The sequence below is a fragment of the Urocitellus parryii genome, chromosome 12, assembly GCF_045843805.1.
Source record: "Urocitellus parryii isolate mUroPar1 chromosome 12, mUroPar1.hap1, whole genome shotgun sequence".
Taxonomy (NCBI): Eukaryota; Metazoa; Chordata; class Mammalia; order Rodentia; family Sciuridae; genus Urocitellus; species Urocitellus parryii.
In genome coordinates, this window is record NC_135542.1 from 38,405,503 (window position 1) to 38,428,173 (window position 22,671).

Here is a 22,671-nt window from a genome sequence, read left to right on the forward strand (position 1 = left end):
GACTCCGGGGATGCCTGGCGAAGGGGCGGTGCTCGGGAGGCGTGTCCACCCGTATCCCCTGCCTGCTGTGTGGTTTGAATTTCCACGATTGCCTTTGTTTCCCATATATGCTGATTATTTCTTAAAAATCCAGATTTGACACCCCCCGGCCCCCTTCCTCGAGGGACGTGATTCCCACAAGCCCCCTGTTCCAGACTCTCCTGTGGATACACAAACAGGGGTTTGGCTTTTTGTTTGTTGTGTGGAGAAGACTGTGATGGTGACTTGACGTCTCTTGGTGACTTCCTCTTCCCCTGGCTCTGGGAGGCACAGCCTTTCATGGCCACCCAGAGGTGACCTTCTGCATTCTAGGGGCTTCTTGCTGATCCATTGTATTTAATGTTCCCCTAATAGTGACGTTGGGGTGGCTTCTTGTCTTTTGCGATGACAAGCCCATTCTGTATGGGCTTCGAGCACTGGAGCCAGGATAGCAGAAGGACAAACTCCTAAAACTGGAGTCACTGGGTCAGAACATCCACATGTTGGTGGATCCTGTAAAATACTCCCCTGGCAAGTGGGTCCGGGTCCACAATATGCCCATCGATCTGTGAAAAATGATATTTCAGAGCGATGAGGCGGAGCTTCCCTCCATGTTCGGGGGTTGCCCGTTGCTCCCCGGGGAACCTGGAGGTGAGTGTTTCTCCAGGTCCCCGCCCTTGGCGCAGCAGCTGCTGACCTTGGGGGCCTTCTAGCATCTGGCCTTGTTCTGCTCAGCCTTGAGCTACTGAAGCAGGTCTCGTCCTTACAGCAGTCGTTGCCCTGCTTGGCTTAGAAATTTATCCATCTTTATTTATTATTTTTTAAACATGAATTTGTAGTTTAGCTGTTACCCTTCCCACCACCTGAAGTGTTTGGCTGTGTCAGCGTGGGCACATCGGCCTGCGATCGTCATCACCACCTTCCAGCCAAAGGATGTTTTTATCTTATAAAACTGCGAGTCTCTGTCTCCGTTCTGCTTGCCCTGGCCTGCAGCGGGGCTGTTCTTGTCGTCTCTGACACCTCCTGTGAGTGCAATCAGACGGTGTGTGCTCTTTTGCAATTGACTTATTTCACTTAGCAGGGTGTCCTCAAGGGCATCTGTGTCAGAATTTCCGTGTGTGTGTGTGTGTGTGTGTGTGTGTGTGTGTGTGTGTGTGGTGCTAGGGAATCATACCCAGGACCTCACACTTGCTGGGCAAGTGCTCCACCAGTGAGCTCCATCTCCAGCCCTTTTTAAGTTTTATTTTCAGACAGCCTCTTGCTGAGGCTGGCCTTGGAGTTGTGACCCTCCTGCCTCAGCCTTCCCAGTCACTGGGATTATAGGCGCACGCACACCACCACACCTGGAAAGAGTCATGTTTCAACAAATTCAAGCACAGCATTATATAAATGTGTAGAAATTGAAAGTCCCTCTTCATCTACATGTGAAGATAATGAGAAATGTCAGTTTGGTGTCTTTTCTGCCAGGCTTCTTACTTATGAACATACTGACATTTTTAAAGTGGTATTATAACATGCTTATCATATTCAACATTTTTAAAAACTTTTCATTTTGAGCTAACTTCAAAGCTTCAGAGAGGTTGCAAGATTATTTAAAGAATTCCCGTAAGCCCTTTATCACCTCCTTTCTCTCTTCCTCCCCCATCCCTCTGACGGTGAGGTGCAGACACAATGTTTCTTCTAAATATTTTAGTGTGTATTGTGTAAACACAAGGACATTGTTTTACACAATCTTAGTGTGGTGTTCCAGGCCAGGATGGCAATACCGATGTTTAACAGCTGTCACTTGATATCACCATGTGTCTCAATGGTACACTTCCAGCCAAAGGAAACCTTGCAGTTTCTTAGACAGTGATGAACCTTGAGGTGGCTTCCTGTCTTGTGATGAATTTTCAGTTCTCTTTGGCTTTGTTCAAACTGGAACACGTATTTATGTTTTCTCTGCATGTCATGACACCACGTTTTGTTTTATTTTTTAACTGTACAGGTCAGTTTTGTGAAATACTGATGTTTTGCGCTCACCTGATATTTCCTCCAGGTTAGTCTCAGGTTGTGCATTTCTGGCAAGAGGAGCACAGAAGGGTTACCATGTCCTTGGTGCACCCTTTGGGGACACACGTGGTTGCTTCTGTGTGGGTGATGTTAACTTTGGTCACACGATTAAGGTACTCTCTGCTTTAAGGTGAAAGTTATATATTCACATCTTAAGTGAACAGTTGGATGAGTTTTGACAAATATGTACATTCATGTAACCAACAGCCAAATTGGGATCTTTGTGTATTGTTGCAGTTGCTCTTCACTAAAAATATGATCTGAGCTGGGCATGGTGGTGCACGCCTACAATCCCAGTACTCTGGAGGCCGAGGCAGGGGGATCAAAATTTTGAGGCCAGCCTGAGCAATATAGTGAGATCCTGTCTCAAAATAAAATAGATAGAAAGGACTGGAAATGTAGCTCAGTGGCTCAATCCCCAGCAACACCAAAAAAAATTATATATATATACATATAAATAATATATACATATATATACACACATTTATATATGCACGTATATATACACGTGTTGTATGATATTCATGATTTATACATCTTCCTTATGAGTTGATAATTATTATTGCCAGGTGTTATAGGGAAAGGTGCCAGAATTTACTTTAGCTTTGAAGCACATGGGCTTTGGAGTTGTGCAGCTTTGTGATCAGTGTCTGGTTTGACATTTGTTTACTCTGTCAAATTCCCTGTTTACAAAATTACCATAATAATGGCACTTGTTTACTGTTACCTTTAACTAAGCCTTAATTTTTTCATCTTTATTGGCTTTGGCGTGTGTGTGGTGCTGGGGATCAAACACAGGGCCTTGCCCGTGCTAGGCAAATGCTGTGCCCCTGAGCCTTAATATTTTTATCTTACAATGGAAATGTCACCTAGAACAAAACACTTTCTCAAAGAATTGGTCTCCAAAATACCTAAGAGCTTATACAAACCCATGAAATAGAATTTCAAAAAGAGGACCAAGCCACAGAAACAGTGGCAGGGGACATGACGACGTCACTCACAGAAGACGCGAACAGCCTTTGGTAGAGTTAATAAACACGAGGAAAGACGTCCCGTTGGTCGAAGCGCTTGCAGATCAGGGCATCAGCCAGATGTGAGTTCTCAGCGATCAGATTGGCGGAGGTTCCTGACGCCCATGCTGGCGAGGCTTAGGGAAGCAGGCTGCTGGTGGGAGTGGACGCTGGCGAGCGGACGTTGGCGTGTGGTCAGAGGGGTCGGCCTTACTTCTTAAAATTGAAGCTGTCATATCCTTTATTTCGGCAGCTGGTCATTTAGCAGCTTGTCCCACATATGCACCCGTGCATGGGCAGCGTAAATGTATCATGTGGCGTCACATCAAAGAGGAGGCAAATCCCGGCGACTCGGGAGGCCTCAGGAGGCAGGAGGATCTTGAGTTCAAAACCAGCCTCAGCAACTTAGCAAGGCCCAGTCTCAAAATAAAATATAAAAAAGGGGGTTGAGGGTGTGGCTCAGTGGTTAAGCTCCCCCAGTTCAATCCTTGGTACAAAAAAAAGAAAAAGAAGGAGGCACCCCAGGTGTCCAGGGAGGGAGCTAGTGGAATGATGTGCGTCCAGCATGGGGTGGAGGAGGCGAGTGACCGTGGTCAGTGTTCCTAATGACTGCAAAGTGGGGACGGTGGATTTGATGAGTGTGGAGATGCTTGGGTTCCTTCCAATGAGAAAACCAGCTGTCTGACTCCACAGCTGCAGTTCACTGATGATCACAGCTAATGGCCACGGCTAGGTCGGGCTGTGTGTTAGGTGGAACAAGAGACGTTTCTAGCAGCTAAGCGTCGTCAGGGCACGCTGCTCTCAGAGGTTTCAGGTGTACTGTGCATGCCTAAGGGCCTCACTTGCCCACACCTGACAGGGTTGGGACACAGAGCAGTGAAGAATCCTGAACACAATATTGGGTGAGTTCTGCTTTTATGTCTGTTAGAGAAGAAGGAAGGACGTGAGGGATGGAGAGGCTGTGCAGCTAGCCACCTTGAGTCAGGCACTGTGGTCAGGGCTGGAATTACTACTACAGTCACATCAACAGATAATTCCTGAAGTGTCCTAGCAGATGTGGTGACAGGCGACAGTAACTTGCACATGTCAACATAGAGATAAAAAAAAAAAAAAAAAAAAACACCACTGGCAGCTTTAAAATAGCTCAGTGACCACAGGGACTTTGTTTTGTCCACAGCATCTTGTACAGTGCTTGGTATACAGTAGTTGCTTAGTATATGGAATTGCTGAATGAATGATTAAATTTATCAAATCAGGATCCCAACAGAGAACAGAAGACCACTCATATAAGGTCACTTGAACCAGGTGGTGCCCACCTGAAATCCCAGCAACTCAGGAGGCTGAGGCAGGAAGATCACAAGTTAAGGCCAGCCTCAGCAAATTAGTGAGACTCTGTCTCAAAAAGGGCTAGGAAGGTAGCTCAGTGGGAGAGGGCTCTGTGTTTAACCCCCAGTGCCACAAAGAAAAGGTAACAGAACCTGAGGAGGGTGGACTTAATGAGGGACCCCGAGTTGTGTGGGCTCTAGAGAAGCCACAAGGAACAGTGCAGAGTCCCCAGCTGCTGGAGACTCCCAACCACACAGCTGGAGGATTGAGGTTACTCCAACAGGGAGGGACATGGGCTCTGTCTCCTTTAACCTCTGTGGAATCCACCTGGGAGCAAAGCTAGGAGCCCCAAACAGTCTCCCCAGTCACCTGAGCATACCTCAAGGTCTCCGTCACAAAAGCCCACCCGACTCAGACTTTGCATATATTGCCCCAGACTCCACGAAGAACCCTGTGAGGTGCGTCGTCCCATCTATTTTATGGCTCAGGATCCTTCGATGGTCAGGTGCCTTGGCTCAGGATATGGGTGAGACACCGTAACCACTATTCTCAGAGCTGCCGGCCCAGGTAGAAGTTTCAACATGGACCAGGTCACAGTGACTGTCCAGGTGTGGGTGTGACCTGCTGGCCGAGAGTCGTGCCTTTGAAGCCCTCATACAGACTGGATGGGAGGGTGAAAATTACTTCTGAGAGCCTCAGCTTCCTATCTGTGAAGTGGGGCGATTCCCACCTTTTGGAAACTTCTGTGAGGATTAAGTGAGATGATGGCTACAGGATGTCGACACTTGGTAGGCTCTAGAGGAAGCGAGGTGCTGCCGGGAGACCGCAGCTCCCTTAAACACGCAGGGGTTCAGCCTTGGAAACAGTCAGGATGCTGTGTTTCCTCCTGGGTGTGGAGAGTTTGCTGTTGTCTCTGGTGCTGGGAATGCAACCCAGGCCTCGTGCACACCAGACAGATGCTCTACCTCTGAGCCCGCCTCCCCATCCTGGTGGTTATTTTTAAACAAACTTTGTATTCATCAGTTTTCGATCACGTGCACATTCATTTAATAGTCAGGAAAACAAGTTGTTTCCCTCCTTCCTTTCCTTGCTTCTATCAAGGTCCTTTCCAGGTAGTCTCCTGCCTCCGTTTCTGTTTTGAACCAAGCCTCCATGCTCTAAGTGGCAATGTGGCCAGTGCCTGTGACAGTGGAGGACCCTGGGCTCCATGTGGGATTTAGTGACCTGGGTCCTCTCTCCCTGGGGAGAGGGCCTGAGGCAAAGCTTCGAACATTAGAAATTCCCCGTCGGTCCGGCTTGGCACTTGGATTCCAATTGGATTTCTCTTTATTCAGCCTCCTGCTGCCGGGCGATCATTGCTGTTAGTTATATAGTAACCCCCCAAATGGGGCATAATCCACATCTTATGGATAGGAGAACCAAGGCTCAAAAGAAATTCAACTAATTTGGCCCAAACCATGCAGTTGGCACTTGGCAGAGCCAGGGCGAATTTGAGCCCTTTGCTTCTAAATCCTGTACTTCCCGAAGGTGTCTGTCTTGTGGAGACCAGGTTTTAATTTTCTCATGTAAAAGCAATAGCAGATGACAATAGGGAGATGTCAGGTAGGAAGAAGAGTTTCGCAGGTGCAGCCAGCGACCATAACTGTCTGTGTAAGTTCACTTCTTGTTTTTTTCCGCCTGACTTCATAATGCGTGCCTTGTTCCACGGTATTCAAAATTCTTTGTAAACCTTATTTTCAATGGCTGCCTAATAATCCCTCAGCTGGATATAGATATACCATTACGCCTTAAACAATTCCCTATTGTTGAGCCTTCTGGTTGTTTCCAGCTTTTCACTGTCAGCAACAATGCTGCAAAGAACATCTTTTTATTCAGAAAGCTTTTTCTGTTTGTCCTGTTTCCTGACGATGGTTTCCCAGAAGTGGAATTACTGGTTCAAAGGCTATTCACATTTTAAGTCCCTTCTCACGGATGCCAAGCTGCTCCCCCAAAAGCCGCATGTGCCTGGCCCTGCCAGCCTGGGTCCTAGGTGTGTTCTGCCGGCGGCTCCTGCTCTCATGGGTCTTTCTTCTCTCCCCACAGCCTCATCAAGAGAATGGCTCAGAGTGTAGTGGAGGTCATGGAGGACTCCAAGGGGAAGGTCCAGGAGAACCTGCTGGCCAACGGAGGTAGGTGCCCAGGGCTCTGGTTTCTCAGGAGCGCCTCCCTGCACTCTGGTCACGTCAACCTGTGGGAAATGCCCACTGCACCCAGGCGGGCCTCCAGCGAGGGTTTAGTTGCTGAGCAATCAATAGGAAACAGAGAGCCACCCCCAGAATGCTGGGGTAGTGTGTTGCTGCTTGGAGTTTTGGTCTCCCTGTGCTGATGGGATGCGTCTTTAGATTCCAGTGAGGCTTGGGCAAAAATTTGGAGTCTTTGGAAACTTTAGAATTAAATGTTTAAATGTCCACAGAGATAATTAAGCCTGTGACTGTGCATGCTCATTGAAAATGAGAGCATTAAATTCATATTATTTGTCATGCACAGAATATATATACACAAATGTGTGTGTGTGTGTGTGTGTGTGTATTCATACTTCCTTCCTCCTAGAAACACTAAAAGGCTTTTAATTTGCTGGTTTGAACGGATAAGTAGAAATGTGCATTCTTCCAAGTCTGACCTGGCTTCGTGGGTCTCCGTGGTCTAACAACCCCGCCTTGTTGTGTTGCAGGTGTGAAGGAGAACATGAAATGTCTCAAGAGTAGGTCGTGCTCTGTTTGCTGTGCCTGTGTTCAGAGTGATGCTGCATGTCCCTGGGGAGGTGGAATCTGTCTGGTTGGGGGGCACAGTGACCAGGTCATGGCAGTTTCTCCAGTAAGAGCCTGGTGGCTTGGTCACTGTATCCATAGGACACAGCAGCTGTTGCACTGCTTTTCCTCACCCTCCTGGCACCCCACCCTCCCGGGGTAGCTCTGCCTGCTCCCTGGATGTCGGGCTCTTGCTCCTCTGCCTGTGGCCTGCTCTCTGAGGCCGTCTGTTAGTGGACGCAGCACCTTAAATGCCAGGCTCTGCCAGGCAGCCTCGAGCTTCCCACACGCGAGCAGCCTCCCGGGGTGGCGCTCCCTCCTGGTGTCATTGCCCGAAGGAGCCATTTGCTTTGGGTTTGCTCCAGTGCGCTTCAACTGGTGGATTGAAAGAGCAAGTCATCTGGGGGCAACTAAAAACCTTTACAAATCGCAGGTGACCAATCGCCTTCCCCAATGCCTTCTGCTTGTCACACTGAGATTCTTGCTGATGGTAAGGTAGCAATGTCTTGTCAAGTGACCAACTGATCTTCTTGCCCAGCAGTTGATTCTAGGGCCCTGGACTGAAAAGCTGACCAGGTGGAGAATTACTGTTCTGTCAAAAACCTGGCGTGTAGGGCGCGAGGGTTTAAACTTACGTTATACTGATTGAGATGCTCGCGTTCTGGGGCCGGGGCTGGCTCCACGGCAGGCCACCGCCTCGCCTCGCATCTCCAGCCATGCAGGAAGCAGTTACTCAAAGTTAATGCCGCTGGAAGTTAGGTGTCACCCCCGGTCCGATGGCAAGAACTCTGAGGGCAGCTGGCTTCTCCATAGGAGGAAACAGCTTTGTTTAAAATGTTCCATTTTAGGCCTCCTGCAACTTGGGCCCTGGCGACTTCAGGATTAGAGTTTCCAAAGCATGCTCTGTAAACCGTCCCTGCCACAAGACCCGGATGGGAGCCAGGACTCACAGTAGCTTCTGAACCTTCTGATGCACATGAGCATATTAGAATCTCTGAAGAGTCCTGCAGGCCAGAGACCTTTTAAAAGCGAGTTTGACTGGAGTTTTTACAGTGCTAGCCAAATGAAGAAATCTTCTCCTGCAAGGCATCCACAGATTAGTGATTGACACAATCAACCAGAGAAGCTCTTTGCTGACCCCGGGCCCCTGCCCCCCAAAGTGGGATTGTAATCCAGTTTCCTCTAGGGGAATTCATGGCCGATCCCATGAAGGGCCAGCAGCAGGTCAGACCAGCCCTGAAACGCAGTGTTCATCTGGACCTTGGCTGGTCGTCTCTCTGGTCTTATTTTTCTCACCTGTAAATGGATTTAATAGCCATTGACAGGTCCTTAGCTCTGCCTGGGCACCTTTTGCTTTTGTTCGTTCCTTGCTTGCCGCTGAGCTAAGCACGGCAGGACACAGATGTGCGTGAGTGCCGTGGAGAAGGAGCACGTTGTCTGGCCTGGGTCCTAAAATGTCTGCAGAGGATGGAAACACTGGGCCTGTCTGGCTAACCCATTAAGGGCCCTGTGGTCACAGTCCTGTGTGCTGGCAAGGCCTGGTTTGGGTCTTCAGATGAGACCACTGCTGCTCACAACAGGCAGCCTGTGCACAGTGAGCCAGCCTGGTCATGGCCAGACCTAGCAGGCCATCAGCCCAGGCTCCACCTTGCCTGCTCCAGGGACCAGGCCTCACTGACTCCAGCGCAGGCAGAGGGTGGGGGGCCTGTCCTTTCCCGAGCGGTGGAGAGAGAACCACAGTCAGGAAGGCGGTGATGGCGGAAGGCCTTCTTCCAACAGCGTTCTCACCAGAAGCAGTGCACGGGGACAGGGAAGTGCCCTTGGGTGTCTGGCCTGGGGCAAGGGTCAGTGTCCAGAGCTGGCACTGGTGTTCAGGACATGGGAGAGAGTGGAGGAGCAGGGGGACATGGTAAAAAATCCAGAGGTCTCCTGAAGCTCCTGCAGGGAGTCCTTGTCCAGCATCGTGTTGGGCATCACTGCTGAGCATCTGTGGGTACCAAGCTCATGCTGGCCATTTGCCAGTGATGGCCACAGCCTTTGCCTCGGAGCGTGCATTGCCCTGTTTGCCAGGATGGAACTCACCCCTTTGGTGTGGGTGCCGTAAGGCCTAGGACTTGGTGAGAAGGCACAGGGAGAAGAGCTTGGCCAGAAACGTGAGTGCAAGTTGCCGCCCGGGGCAGGGGTTGCTCTCAGTGTCCAGAGCGTGCAGTGAAGCAGTCACCCTGCGCAGAGCTCCGTGGGCACCAAGAGGCACAGAGAAGGAGAGTCGGAGGCTCCGCCCTGAAGGAGCAGTGAGGGGCGGGTAGCCTGGCATGTCTTTAGTATCATGGAACCAGACAGGAGGGACAATCAGGGCAGCTTCCAGAAGGAATTGGCCTCCATCTAACCTGTGGGTTGAAGGATAAATGCAGTGGCGAGAGGGGGAGGGGTGAGAGTGGCTCGGCTGGAGTGGAAGGGCCCCAGGGTGCCGCAGTGACAAGGAGGACCGGGAGGATCTAAATGCGCACATCTGCCTGGACATCCCACGTGGGCTGCTGCTCGGCCACCGTGAGGCTGGCTGCCCACCTTGGGGATGGACTGGGACCACTGTGGCAGGTCAGCTTCCATGATGTCCATAGTGGGTTCAGCCAGGGGGATCGATGGCCATCACTGCCCCGAGAGGTGCCTGTGACCTTCTCCTTCAGCCTCTGCATGCGTTTCCCGCCATCATCGGCCATACCCATCCCGTTCCTCCCAGGCCCAAGTCCTTTCTATGAAGTCATTTTCCCACCATGGTGTGTCAGTGCCAAAATCAGCACCAAAATCTGTCTAGTCCACTTGGGCTACTGTCCCCAAATTCTGCACACTTGAGCACCGTGAACAACGTGTTTTCTCACAGTTCTGGAGGCTGAAGTCCAAGACCAAGCGTCTGACAGGGCGGTCTCCTGGCTCGTAGATGGCCACCTCCTCACTGTGTCCCTTACCTTCCTTGCTATGTGTGGATGGAGTTCTCTGATGTCCCTTCTTACAGAGGCATAGATCTTATCAATTTTGGCACCAATGTTAGAAACATAAGAATTCTCCCAAGGATCTTTTTCAAATCTGGGGATTCTAGAAAATATCTGATATGGCTCTTGGGAAAGGGACAGTGGCCGTGTAACCCTCCCCCTTCCACCTGCAGTGGAAGGGGGAGGGTTACACTTGATGGGGAAGAGAGCTGTGTGCCACCCAGGGCGCTGGGTGCTTTGCAAGCATTTTCTCCTTTTGTCATGGAGCTTACGTAACTTTCCCTGTGCCAGAGTTTCCTCATGGAATAATAGTACTTAATAGGGCTGGAAAGTGAGTTATATGAAATGATTCACATGTTCTGGCCCAAGCCCAGCAATCAGTAAATGTCGGCAACCTTAATGGACAGAATCACCATCTGCATGACTTAGAGGCATTTCCCATCTCTCTCTTAAGGGCCCTTAATTCTGCCCCCCGACCAGTTCCTGCCTGAGTTTCCTTGGGTTTCCATCGGCTTCTTTGAGACTTGCTGCCCACATGTAAAACTCAGGCTCATCCTGGGCTGGAATCATCCCCCTGCCCTCTGCCCCATCCTGCCACTGCCCCCGAGGGTGCCCAGCTTCGTGCACATCCCTCCCTCCACCCAGTCACCCAGCTTTGGAATCTGGGTGTCACCTGGCCGCCTTCGCACCTCCATGTGTCATTAGCCCTGCATCCCGTCAAGTGGGTCCCTCCTCCCTCCTCCCAGGGCTTCTTTGGTCCCTCTCAGCTTTGCCTTCTCCTCCCACACCCTTGTTGTCCTCTCTCCTCACCACCACAGAGAGGTCTCCACAGTGGGCGAGAGTCCGGCCGACTCTGGGGGCTCAGTGGAGCCCACATTCAGCACTGCAGCTGTGAGAGTGATCTTGGCCAACTTGGCACGCGACAGGGCTGAGTATGTGGGCTCTAGTATTGGCATGCGCAGGATCAGGCCCTGGGACCCTCGTGCCAGCCTGGCCTTCCTGTCCAGTTCTTATCCATCTCCCTGGACCCTCAGCCTCACTCAGAGGCTCTACTTCCCATGAACACGTGGGGCTGCCAGTCCTCCTGACTCCGATGCCTCCTTCACCAGCCACACGGCTGGTTCCTCTTCCCTGCAGCCTCTGTGTGAGTCTGGGTCCAGGAAGCAGTTGTGCCCTCCCTAGGAGGAGCCGGAACCCTGTCCTCAGTCTCCTGGCACCTGCGTCCTGTCCCCAGCTCAGCCGTTCACTGTGTGCCTTTTCCTAGTTGAGTGCCCTGCACTCGGAGCACTTGAGGTTGGGCAGGGAGTCTGTCTGTATCCCCAATAGGGTGGAGCTGGGCTCCATGAAGACAGAGGGGACTGAGTGTTGAGAGAGTTCATCCACTTCCTTATGCAAAAGGCTATACTGGGAAGCAAGGCAGGGTGATAGCTGACCTCAGAAGGGCCATCTTGCTAGGGTTGGGGGGTTCTAGGGGCTCTGAGCCCTGAATCACCCCCTGAGCTTCCTGCTTTGCCACAGAGCAGACATGGAAAAGATGCAGCGAGCCTGGCGCAGTGGTGGGTGCCCATAGTCCAGCCGCCCGGGAGGCTGAGGCAGGGGGGTTGTTTGAGCCCAGGAGTTTGAGGCCAGCCTGGCAACAAAGCAAGACCTCCTCCCACCACTGCAAAAAAAAAAAAAAAAAAAAAAGAGGCATAGCACCTGGATAAGCCCTCAGCTCTCTGAAAGTGCATAGAGCCGATCCAGATAGGCCCTGTGTGGGCGGCTCCATTCCTCGGGTGGGAACCCACGGGGCTCCTCCTGGCTTGAGGCCCAGGGACTCTGGGCCAGCAGAAGCCTAACCCAGTTCCAGCTGTCCCCAGCCTGGCTGCCAGAGGGAGACAGACGCACCCCGAGGACAGCAGGCATTGTTTGTTTTTGGAGAAAAAAATGGAAAAAGGGAATTTATGGGATCACCCGTGTGCTCTTTTCAGCGGAAGCGATTGTGAACAGAGGTGCTGATCGCGCCTCTGTCCCAGGAGGAAACACCATTTGGCAAATGATTAAAATGCCTTTAAAGTGGACCACATAGGTTGAAATTGCCCTGTCTCCTGCATGGGCTCAGGAGGCAGGAGACACGGTCCTCTGAGCTGGTGTCCCCTGTTGGCAGGCCACGGGCTCTGTGGTTTCCTGGCTGGCTCGATGCTCTCTGGTGAGCCTTGGGCTCACTGGACCTCGTGGAGGATAGCCGGAGCAGTAGGGAAGGCAGGCCTCCTGGCGCGGGTCCCTGGGGCGGCGAGGCCCCTTCCTCTGGCTGCTGAGGACTTGGATTCTGGCTGGTGGCCCCCCTGGCTCAGACCTCTAGGCCCACGGGGAGTGTGCATCCCCAGAGGGGGCTCCTGCGGCTGGCTTCTCAGGCCGCTTCCTTGGTGTGAGTGGTGAGCTCACTTGAGTTTGGCGGCCACCACCCTGGGAGACACGGAAAGTGGCATCCATTTATCAACCTGTGTTTGTGTCCCTCCAGTTGACCTGACATCCTTTGTGACCCATTTTGAATGGGACATGGCCAAATACCCTGCGAAGCAGCCGCTGGTGAACGTGGTGGACACTCTAGCCAAGGTGAGAAGGGCCTCTGAGGACATCCGGCTACCTGAGATGTAGAGTCCAGTGAGTGACCCTGCGTCGGGCCCCTCACCCTGCTCCGTTGGGCCTTTGGGCTTCTGAGGTGCATCTCCTTCCATGGCCTGGGCAAGATCTGAACCCCGGAGAGGCCGTCTCACACCCCTCCTGTCCCTGCTACCCTGGGGTTTGGCTGTGGTCTCACAGGACAATCTGCTCAAGGGCCCAAGTCACCTGTGTTCTGGTTTTGATAGCACAGTCTCCACTGGCCTTGCTGCCTGCCTCTTTACAGAAGCTCAGTGGAGGAAGCTCAGCCCCACCCTCGCCCACCCTACGCACCGGCTCCCCAGCCCCTGGGTGATTATCTACATGCAAAACCCACTTGCTTTAGCAGTTTGTCGTAGGAGCCCCAAATCCTCAGAGATGGTGTGCCAGCTTGTCACCCGGCCTCCATGACAACTATGAATGGGTAGATGGCACCGGTGACAGGCTGCTGTCTGCTGAGCTCTGGCCTCCGGCTCACACTTGATGAAATAAAAACTGCACAGTGCAGGCCTGTAGGGACACTCTGGCTCCTGCGTGCCTTCAGGGCACGCTGACTTGCTGATGCCCCTTTCCTCCCTCCTGCCACTAGCACGAAGCCACTGCTGGACCTGGTGGTTGGAAAGGAGGTCTCCGTGTGGCCAGAAACACAGCTGTCCTGCTCTCTACTGCAAGGAACAGAGTCTCCTGAGTGTGGCGGGTGGGTCACTGAGGACATGGGTTCCATTCCCCTGCGGGTCCCCTGAGAACAGGAGTGAGGCCAGACTGCTTGGGAATCTGGGTTCGGCTCCTGCGAGCAGTGCTTACATCACATGGTCCCAGCTCCTCCCACGACAACCAGGTGGTGATTCTGGAAGGCCCTTCAAGGAGGGGCTGCCCAGGTACCTGTGCCAGGTGCAGCTTCTGGGAGGCTACTGTGCACGTCCACCATGGAGCCAGAGCACATGTTTGTTTGTGGGGCGGGCCCTGCCCTGCCCTGCCTCGCCCTGTACCAGCTTGGAATTCAGAGTCCAGGGATGCTGGATCCAGTAGCGGCCCCCCTGGAGCATGTAGCAGGCGCAGAGTTGGGGCGGAGGCCAGGCTTCTCTCTAGTCCAGGGTACCCGAGTGGCTTTGGCAGGACAGCAGGGCAGGAGGGGGAGGAGGTGCTGGTTTTGATAGCGCTGGGAGCCCTGCCAGGCTCTCTTACTTCCCTCCTCACCACAAGTGGGTCCAGTGTCCTCTGATTTCAGATGAGAAGTAGCTGAGAGGCCAGGCGTGCCCAGCAGTGCTGAGGTGCATGCTGGGAGGGGAGCCTGGCTCCCGGGACCAAAGCCCAGGAGCTGAGCAGTGTGCATGGCACCGCTGCCTGAGGAAGCCCTGATGGCTCCACCATAGGGCCAGCTGGGGGAGAGCCATGGGGTAGCAGCTCCCTCTGTCCTTCCTGCACCAGGAACCCTTGGTGCACCCCAGTTCTTCCAAGAAGAGGTCTGGTTCTGCCAGCCAGAGACCTCCTCCTCCAAGGAAGCCCCCGAGTTGCCTCAGTGTCCTGTGGATGTGGCTCTGGGAGGTCCTGGAGCTTACACCGGTCCCACCAGTAGGAGCTGGACCTGGCGTGTATGGGGCCTCACTGGGTCCCTGGCCTCAGCTCTCGCTGTCTGGCTGGTGTCCAAGCACCTCAGCAGCTTTTCTCTGGCTTATGGTGAAGTTAAAAAAAAAAAAAGGATAAACAGTGATTTTGTTGTTGTTTTCATTTTACTTTTTTTGGTGGTGCTGGGGATCAACCCAGGGCCTTGTGCATGGCTGCTCACTTAAAAAAAAAAAAAAAGTATAAATATTTTATTAGAAAGTAAGTTTGGGCTGGGGATGTAGCTCAGTTGGTAGAGGGTTTGCCTCACATGCAGAAGGTCCTGGGTTCAATCCCCAGAACTAAAAAAAAGAATCATTTTGGTTATGACACTGTTCCGGGGTCTTCTGCATGGAATGCAGTTGTCCGCACACCAGTAGAGAGCGCTATAGCTGTACGTCACATGGTGGAGGTGAATGGTATACTGGGTTGTACAGTTGCCAGCGCAGCTGGGTAGCGAGTGCAGCATGGTGTTCATTTGTGCACTTTAGGTGTGCAGTGAGCGGGGGTAGTTCAGTTGTGCACCAGGGCTGTGCAGTGAGTGCAGGATCGTTTCCCACTCCTGTGCCCTTCATTCTAAAGGTCACTCGGGGGCTTCCTTGGAGGAGGAGGTCTCTAGCTGGCAGGAGGAGCCTCCCTCCCCCACACATATTATATATATATATATTTAGAATCAGATTGTCCATGTTTTGTATCTCATGACTCCTCATGTCCCCATCTCAGTGACGGCACCATGCTCTGCTGCGTTTGCTGGTGTCTAGGGTGTAACGGCTCCCCGGGGGCTGGTGGCCAGCGTCCAGCGGGGGCTTGGACCACTCTCCCAGCCAACCCACTGGAGGTGGGCCTGGGTCCAGAATGTACTCCAGGATAAGGGGGTCCACCTGCAAGCCGGAGCGACTTCCTGCCCACACCGGCTGGAGATGGTGACCCCGAGGGCTGAGTGTGGCGCAGCTCCTCGGGGCGCCAGCTGGGCACGCATGGCCTGGAAACAGAGAGTTGGTCTCAGTGTGACGCTGACAAGTCATTGTGACTTGGTCCTCAGTGCCTACAGAGTGGTGTGTTGTCCCCTCCCCCTCCCAGGCCTGGGCTCACCATAGGCCCAGTTGCCGGGATGACAGGGAAACAGAGGGGAGGTCAAAGCCCCCTCTTCCTGCCGTTTGGGGGGCAGCTGTTTTTCTTTTTCTTTTTTTGGTCCTGGGGATCTAACCCAGGGGTGGTTTACGACTGAACTATGTTCCAGCTCTTTTATTTATTTACTCATTTTTATTTTGAGGCAGCTTCTCACTAAGTTGCTCAGGGCCTCGCTAAGTTGCTGAGGCAGGCCTTGAACTTGCGATCCCCTTGTGTCAGCCTCCCGAGTTGCTGGGGTTACAGGTGAGTGCCACCTCATCTGGTGGTGGCTGCTGCTTTTCTCACATGTCCCCTGAGCACTTGGTGGTTATTTTGAGACATTCGGGCACCTCCTTCATCACTTGGGGTGACAGAGCGTTTCCTGCCCCCACAGCAACTGGCACAGATCGAGTCGGACCTGAAGTCCCGCACGGCAGCCTACAGCGCCCTGAAGACGACCCTGGAGAACCTGGAGAAGAGGTCCACGTGCGTACCCTTGCCCACCGCCACCGTGGGGGTCTCATGCTTGCCTTTCCCACTGCGGGGACACCCAGAGTCTGTGCCTGAGCTGAGGAAAGTGGGCCAGGGCTGCGTTCAGGGGACCTGGGGCAGAGGAGGTGGTTGCCCACCTCGCATGTGCCCAGCAGGGAGCCTGTGCCCTGCGGTGCGTCTTCCCTCTCCTGCCTGGCAGAGTGGCCACAGGGACTCGGGTGCCTTCTTTGCCCACCTGAACCGTGGGTGAGGCAGTGGGCTGCTGGGCCCGGCAGACAGACTGTCACCCACGTGGTGCAGCTGTCGGGAGAAAAGCGAGGCCCATTCCACCCACCCTGGCGGGAACTGCCGCGCTGAGGCGGTGACCCTGGAGGTGGAGGGAGGCTGCTGCGGGGCCCCGGGGTGCTTCTGGACTGGGTGGGGCAGGCGTGGGAAGCTCCCGAGTCTCCCTGGTCCCTGGGCCCCGCTGTTGGTGATTTCTGAAGATTCTCCAGAGAAGGGAAGTGGCCTCAGGGCTCAGAAGCAGCTGCCAGCCCCTGATGGCCTTCCTCAAGCACAGGAGCGTCACCTCCTACTGGCCTTCCCTCTTGGAGGGCCCCTGGGCTAGCTCTTTTGGTGACAAAAGCAAATGCATGTTGAGTGTCTTTAATCCAAAATGCAAAATGCCCCCAAATCTGAGACTTTTTGAGTCCCAGCCTGGGGCCGAGAGTGGAAAATCCCACATGTGACCTCATGACTCTGGCCACAGTGAAATGCAGAGATACTGAAATCGCTGTACCACATGACCTTCAGGCTAGGTGCGTAAGGTCGATGTGAAACTAAAGGATTTCGCTGAGCTTGGGCCCCCCCCAAGATATCTCATTATGTACCTGCTACATCCCCAAATCTGAAACAGTCCAAAAGCAAAAACATCCCTGGTCCCAGAGAAGGGATGTTCAAGGTATAGTTTTTAGTGTAAAATTAAAACCAAAGAGTGAAAAGCACACTTCATCTAGAAGCCATCACTGCTGCCCGACTACATGTCAGAACATGAGAGAGAGGACGGGAGGAAGGTGTGGCAGGGAGCTCTAAATGGTGACCTTGGCCCAGGTTCATGGTGGCATGGTGGCCTTGGGGCTGGAGCATGCTGAGCCGCCCCCTTGCTGCATCAACAAGTTGTAGGCTTTTTAACTGGTTGATGGCACTCGCCTATAATCTCAGCCGTTAGGGAGGCTGAGGCAGGAAGATCGCAAGTTCAAAGCCAGCCTCAGCAACTTAGTGAGGCCCTGAGCAACTCAATGAAGCTGTCTCAAAAAAAAAAAAAAAAAAAAAAGATCTGGGGCTGTGGCTCAGTGTTTGAGTGCCCTGGGTTCAATCTCCCAAACCAAAAAAAAAAAAAAAAAAAAATTTGGTCAGGACCTGGCCTAGCCACTTTGATTGATTTATTGAGCACATACACTGAGTGAAGGGGGCAACATACAAAGAGGGTGATGAAGCAGTCTCCCTCCTCTGATACTTCTTTTCTTCTTCCTCCCCTGCCCTCCACTCTCCTTCCCTCTTTCTTTCTTGGTACTAGGATGAAGCTCAGGGCCATGCACATACTAGGCAAGCATTCTACCACTGAGCTGTTTTGAAACAGGGTCTCACAAAGTTGCCCAGGCTCTCCTCAACTTGAGATCCTCCTGCCTCAGCCTTCTGAGTAGCTGGAATCACAGGCATGCACTGCCGAGCCCAGCCGGCTTCCTTTCCTCTTTCAATGCACATTTGTAAGTGCTTACTATACCCTCGGGCCTAATATTAGGCCCTAAAGATGAACAGCAGAATAAGACACACTCTCTGCACCTGCAGAGTCACGGTTAGTCATTCAACAGACATCGATAGAAAGTCTGCTTCGCGCTGGGTACAGAGGGAAATAGGAGTCCCCCCGCTTGAGAAGACTGTGTCTGCTGCTGGGCCAGGGTAGCTGGGTGCCTCTGGAGGGCTTCCGAGGGATTTGTCCGTGGCCACACAGTTGTGTGTGATGTTATCAGCCAGGGCAGGCAGGAAGGAAGGCGAGCAGGCTCCTGGGCTGGTGGGGGCCCTGGAGGAAGGTGTTTCCTGCTGTCTTGAAAGCTTTGGCCTTGGCTTGGAGGTGCCCGGAGGCCGGGCAGTCCTGGCCTCGCTTCCACTCCCGCGTCTTCCTGGCTGTCCTGTCTCGGTAGCTGCGTATCGTGTTGGCCCACACGACGCCATGATCCCTGCCCTGTGAACACAATGCCCTTTATTCAGGCCAGGTCCACTGGGCAGGTCCAAAGCTATTTCAGGTGAGTGTCCCCTGGCTGCTGGACAGAAAGGCCTGTAAAGTGACACGGAGCTCTAAGCCTATCTCTGCCCAGGGCGGCCCCTGCAGCTGGCCGCTGTGTTGACACTTGAGTAGCTTCCGTGGCTGCTACCTGAGGTCCCCTCCTGATAGCCTGTGGCTTGTGCTGGGCAGTGCAGGTCACTTAGGTGTTGGATTCAGCAGCCCCTCAGGACACTGGTGACAGAAGCCCAGGCCCTGCCAGCCTCCCTGTCCCTGGAGGAGAGGAGGCAGGACTCTGGCTGCCGAGCATGAGCAGCGTGAGTGACGGCCTGTGGGGACCTGCGCTAGCCCTGGCCCCCCTCTCCCAGGCTTCCGCCGCTGCCTGCCCCACCCTGGTGCCTGGCTTTGGGTGAGGGTCAGTGGCCCTTCCTGCTGGTCACACCTTCCCTTCTGCGTGCCTTTCAGGGGGAACCTCTTCACTCGGACACTGAGTGACATTGTGAGCAAAGAAGACTTTGTGCTGGACTCAGAGTATCTCGTCACACTTCTGGTCATCGTCCCCAAGTGCGTGGGCCGGGGGTGAAGGGTGGGGGGTGTCTTGGCCTGTGCTTGGGGATCGCAGAGGGAAATGGCACTGCCTGGTGGAGAGGAGGGTGGGCCCCTTCTGCTGCCACCAACCTTGCTTCACGTTGGGGACTGGAGCTGTGAGGAAGAGGATGCCCCTGAGGGTCCCAGGGCACTGACGTTCCTGCACAGGGGCTCCTGGCGGGCAGTTGTGTCTGCGTGACAGCAGGAGGGAGATGGAGCAGTGGAGAAGCAGCCATTTATTGAGCACCTGCTGTGAGCTGACTTCCTCCTGTCCTGGGAGGTCTGTGATTATTCCCTCGTCCTGTGGTCATGGTCACAGGTCACCTGGGACAGGGTTAGGAAGTCATTTGTAAGAGGCAGACATCTACAGCTGAGTTCCTATAGGGACCTTCTGCAGGAGCCTTGGGACCCTCTCGGCAGGCTTGGGGATATTAGGGGCTCTCCCTGGTCCCTGCCGTGCAGCTTCCTGGGAGCCTTTCTGCCAGCAGCGTTGTGTGACTCTGCTCCCACAGGCCAAGCTATGCACAGTGGAGGAAGACCTATGAATCCCTCTCGGACATGGTGGTCCCCAGGTCGACCAAGTAAGTGAGAGCCCAGTTTGGCCTGGGGTCCCCGGGTCCCTGGCCTGGAATTCCCTCTTGGTCCCATACTGGATGCCGTCTCTGGAAATGGCTTCACTGCCCCTCTTCTGGGAGGCTGCCTGGCTGCTGTCCAGCAGAGGGTCTCCTCCAGGGCCCCCTGACTCTTGTTTGTGGCTTAGCGCCCATCTTCTCCACTTGAGGGTCAAGCAAAGACGTGGCTGGAGTGGCTGACCAGGGAGTGGCCACCGCCCCCGAGCAGGAGAGGAAGATGGGCTCAGAGTGTGATCTGCTGGGGTCAGAGAAGAGTGGTCAATGGCCACTCCAGAAGTGACAGGAGACACCCAGCGTGGTGGCACATGCTTGTAATCCCACTCCTCCAGAGACTGAGGCAGGGCGTTTGCAAGTCTGAAGCCAGCCTGGGCAACTCAGCAAGATCTTGTCTCAAAATGAAAATAAAAAGGGCCAGGGTGTAGCTTGGGGTGGAGCACCCCTGGGTTCGGTCCCAGTGCCTCACAAAGGCAAAGGCACAGGAGAGGAGAGGAGCGGGCTAAGCCAGGGTCCACGTGGAGAGCCACGGAGCTGGGAACACGAGCAGGCCAGACCTGGCGTCAGCAGGGACAGAGCGCTGGGAACAGAGTGAGCAGCAGAGGAAAAGCCACAGGAGGCCACCAGTGCCCTGCTGTCTCCTAAAGGTCTGTGAGTAGGCAGATGGCATCTCTGTGCCCTGGGCACACTCAGTGCACAGGAGGAGCCAGGGAGGGGTGGGGATGAGAAACGCCACCTTCAGGGTGGCTAGTGGTGACCTTGGGACCTGAGCAGAGTGCAGCTGGGCCAGGAAGCAGGGGCCTCTGCTGTGCGGCAATGACTTGCTCTCCTGAGAGGGTGGCGGGCCCGCAGGTGCGTGCTGTCCTCCAGGCCTGTCTGTGCGTCTGAGCTGGTTTGTGATTTGGAGGCCGCCGAGTGGAGCCACCCACCCACCTTACCCCACCCGGAGCTGCCTGCTCCCCTCCCCTCCTAGAGGCCTCGGCCCTGCCTGCTCCCTCGTGGCAGGTAGCTCCCCCAGGGCCACTAACTCACTGGAGATGGCCATCAGGAGCCAAGGAACAGGACGGTCACTGCCTGAGGTTACAGGGGAGGTGGAGGAGTGAGCCGGCAGCGGGTGTGCAGGGGAGGAGAGGCCTCAGAGCTGCCCGCTGGCCTGGCCGCTCTGCTGCTCCCTGATGCACGGGCCCAGGAATCCTAGCCTTGCCAGGGGGGCAAGGCAGAGGGCACCTGCACAGACGATTCTGGAAAGATGTGGGCACGGAAGTGGCTCCTGTGGGTCTGAGCTCTGAGAAACAGGAGCGGTGACCAGGCCAACCTTTTCCCCGGGGCATGCCGTGGCCCAGCACTCCCAGTATCAGGGGCTTCTGGCCAGTGGGACTTGGAGGTGCGTAGACCCCTGGCTTCAGGAGCACCTGTGTTACTGGGGACAGTGACACCAGTGGTCCTGTGCTGAGGCGTGCTGGGGATGCTGTGGTAGCCATATGGCACTTGGTGACTTTGGAAGTGAACTGGACCTTATGGGGTGGTTTCTACCAGCTGGAAATCTACCCTGCTTCCTTATAACCAAGAGTGCCGAGGACTCCCTGGCCCAGCCTCCATGACGGAACCCCAGAGGGACTTGATCCAAAGCCATTTAGTGAGCAGGAGACAGCCCCATCCTCCTCCTCACTCCCCACGGCTCCCACCTTCAGATCCCTGGAGGCTCTGGGGCCCTGGCTGGAGCGGTGTGTGGAAGGGAAGGAGGGAGCCAACCAGGAACAAGGAAACGATAAGGATCACCTGTGGTTCCCAGTCCCCTGGCTGCCAGGGCCCCCAGCGTGGCCATCATGCCCAGCTCTGCAGTGGCTGACCTCCCGGGAGCCCAGCTCCAGTGTAGCTGGCTCAAGGGGACACCAGTAGACGGTGCAGCGTGTGGATTCTTTCCCTAACAGACTGATTGCCGAGGACAACGAGGGTGGCCTCTTCACAGTGACTCTATTTCGAAAAGTGATTGATGATTTCAAAATCAAAGCCAAAGAGAACAAGTAAGGGTGCACCCTGTGGGCTCCCCAGGTTTGGTGTGTGTTCCCCAGGGGTGGGGGGGTGTCTGCCACTTTGGGAAGCTTCTGAGTGACAGCTCTTGTTTTCAGGTTCACTGTTCGTGAATTTTTCTATGATGAGAAAGAAATTAAAAGGGAAAGGGAAGAGATGACCAGGTTGCTGTCGGATAAGAAGCAACAGTATGTGAGTATCCCAGGCAGGCGGCCAAGTTCACACAATTGAGCTGCCCCCTGAAGGCTCCTGGGGCGAATGCCCTCTTCTAAATCACAGTGTCCCCTGGGCTCACGCCATCAGGAACAGCTGTCTCAAGGGCCTCGAGAGCAGGTCTGGGAAAGGATGGTAAGGAGGAACAGAGGTGATGCCAGGGGCCGTGAACCGTGAGCCCACACTGTGCCGCGCGGCACCGGCTCTCGCCTGCCCTGACCTCTGCACTCACCAGCAGGGGTCATCAGCCCCCTGCAGAGGAGAACCAAACTGAGGCCCTCCCCTCCCTTGGCTAGAGGACCCTGCCTGAGGTCTCCCTGCAGGTGGGAAGTGCAGCCCCAGGGTCACGCAGGGCAGGTGGGCTCTAGATGAATCCTCTGTGCCCAGTGTGGCCATCTGCTGACGTTGGCTGTATGGCTTCCAGGCGTCACCGGCGCCTGTATTTACCTCCCTGTGCTCTTAGCAAGGAGAGGGTGCTTAGCTGGGCTTCCGATCACAGCCACTCGGAAACGCTGTGGAGGGGGCCGCCCGGCTCACGAGGGAGAAGAACTGGAGAGACCAGAGTGTAGTTTGGGGGGAGTTGCCACCTCTCTGTAAAATGGGCACAGTGCAGACTGGGTGTCCTGTAGCTGCAGAGACCAGGGGAACCTCTCTTTGGATGAGCATCCCAAGGAGCCCATCTGGATGGGAGGGTCTCCGCCTCTTCTCCCCCATCCCTACTGGGAAGGGTTCTTAGGAGGAGAGAGGAGGGGAGAGTGAGTAGAATGTGCTCAGGCCTTGCTGAGGAGTGTGTGTCAACAGAAGGCTGTGTGTCTGTGCTTGGGGAGAAGAGCAGGCAGGAGCGTTGCACACGTGGCCGGTGTTCGCCCCGGGCCTCCTCCCACGTCAGGCAGAAGGCCGGGGACCTGCACGTCCACCTTGACCTGGGTC

At 54.4% G+C, this 22,671-nt stretch overlaps 1 protein-coding gene across 2 annotated transcripts in view; it reads left to right on the top strand.

The window, feature by feature from the left end:
- Positions 1 to 22,671, top strand: part of Atp6v1c2 (ATPase H+ transporting V1 subunit C2) — a 48,770-nt gene that overhangs the window by 18,177 nt on the left and 7,922 nt on the right. The window contains exons 4-11 of one of the 2 annotated variants that reach the window (XM_026393075.2): positions 6,489 to 6,574; positions 7,117 to 7,146; positions 12,680 to 12,774; positions 15,926 to 16,017; positions 18,749 to 18,847; positions 19,384 to 19,452; positions 21,429 to 21,521; positions 21,627 to 21,720. In XM_026393075.2, coding sequence (XP_026248860.1) covers positions 6,489 to 6,574; positions 7,117 to 7,146; positions 12,680 to 12,774; positions 15,926 to 16,017; positions 18,749 to 18,847; positions 19,384 to 19,452; positions 21,429 to 21,521; positions 21,627 to 21,720 — 658 coding nt within the window. The remainder of the gene's footprint in view (positions 1 to 6,488; positions 6,575 to 7,116; positions 7,147 to 12,679; positions 12,775 to 15,925; positions 16,018 to 18,748; positions 18,848 to 19,383; positions 19,453 to 21,428; positions 21,522 to 21,626; positions 21,721 to 22,671) is intronic. The other variant, XM_026393152.2, reaches the window with a different exon arrangement.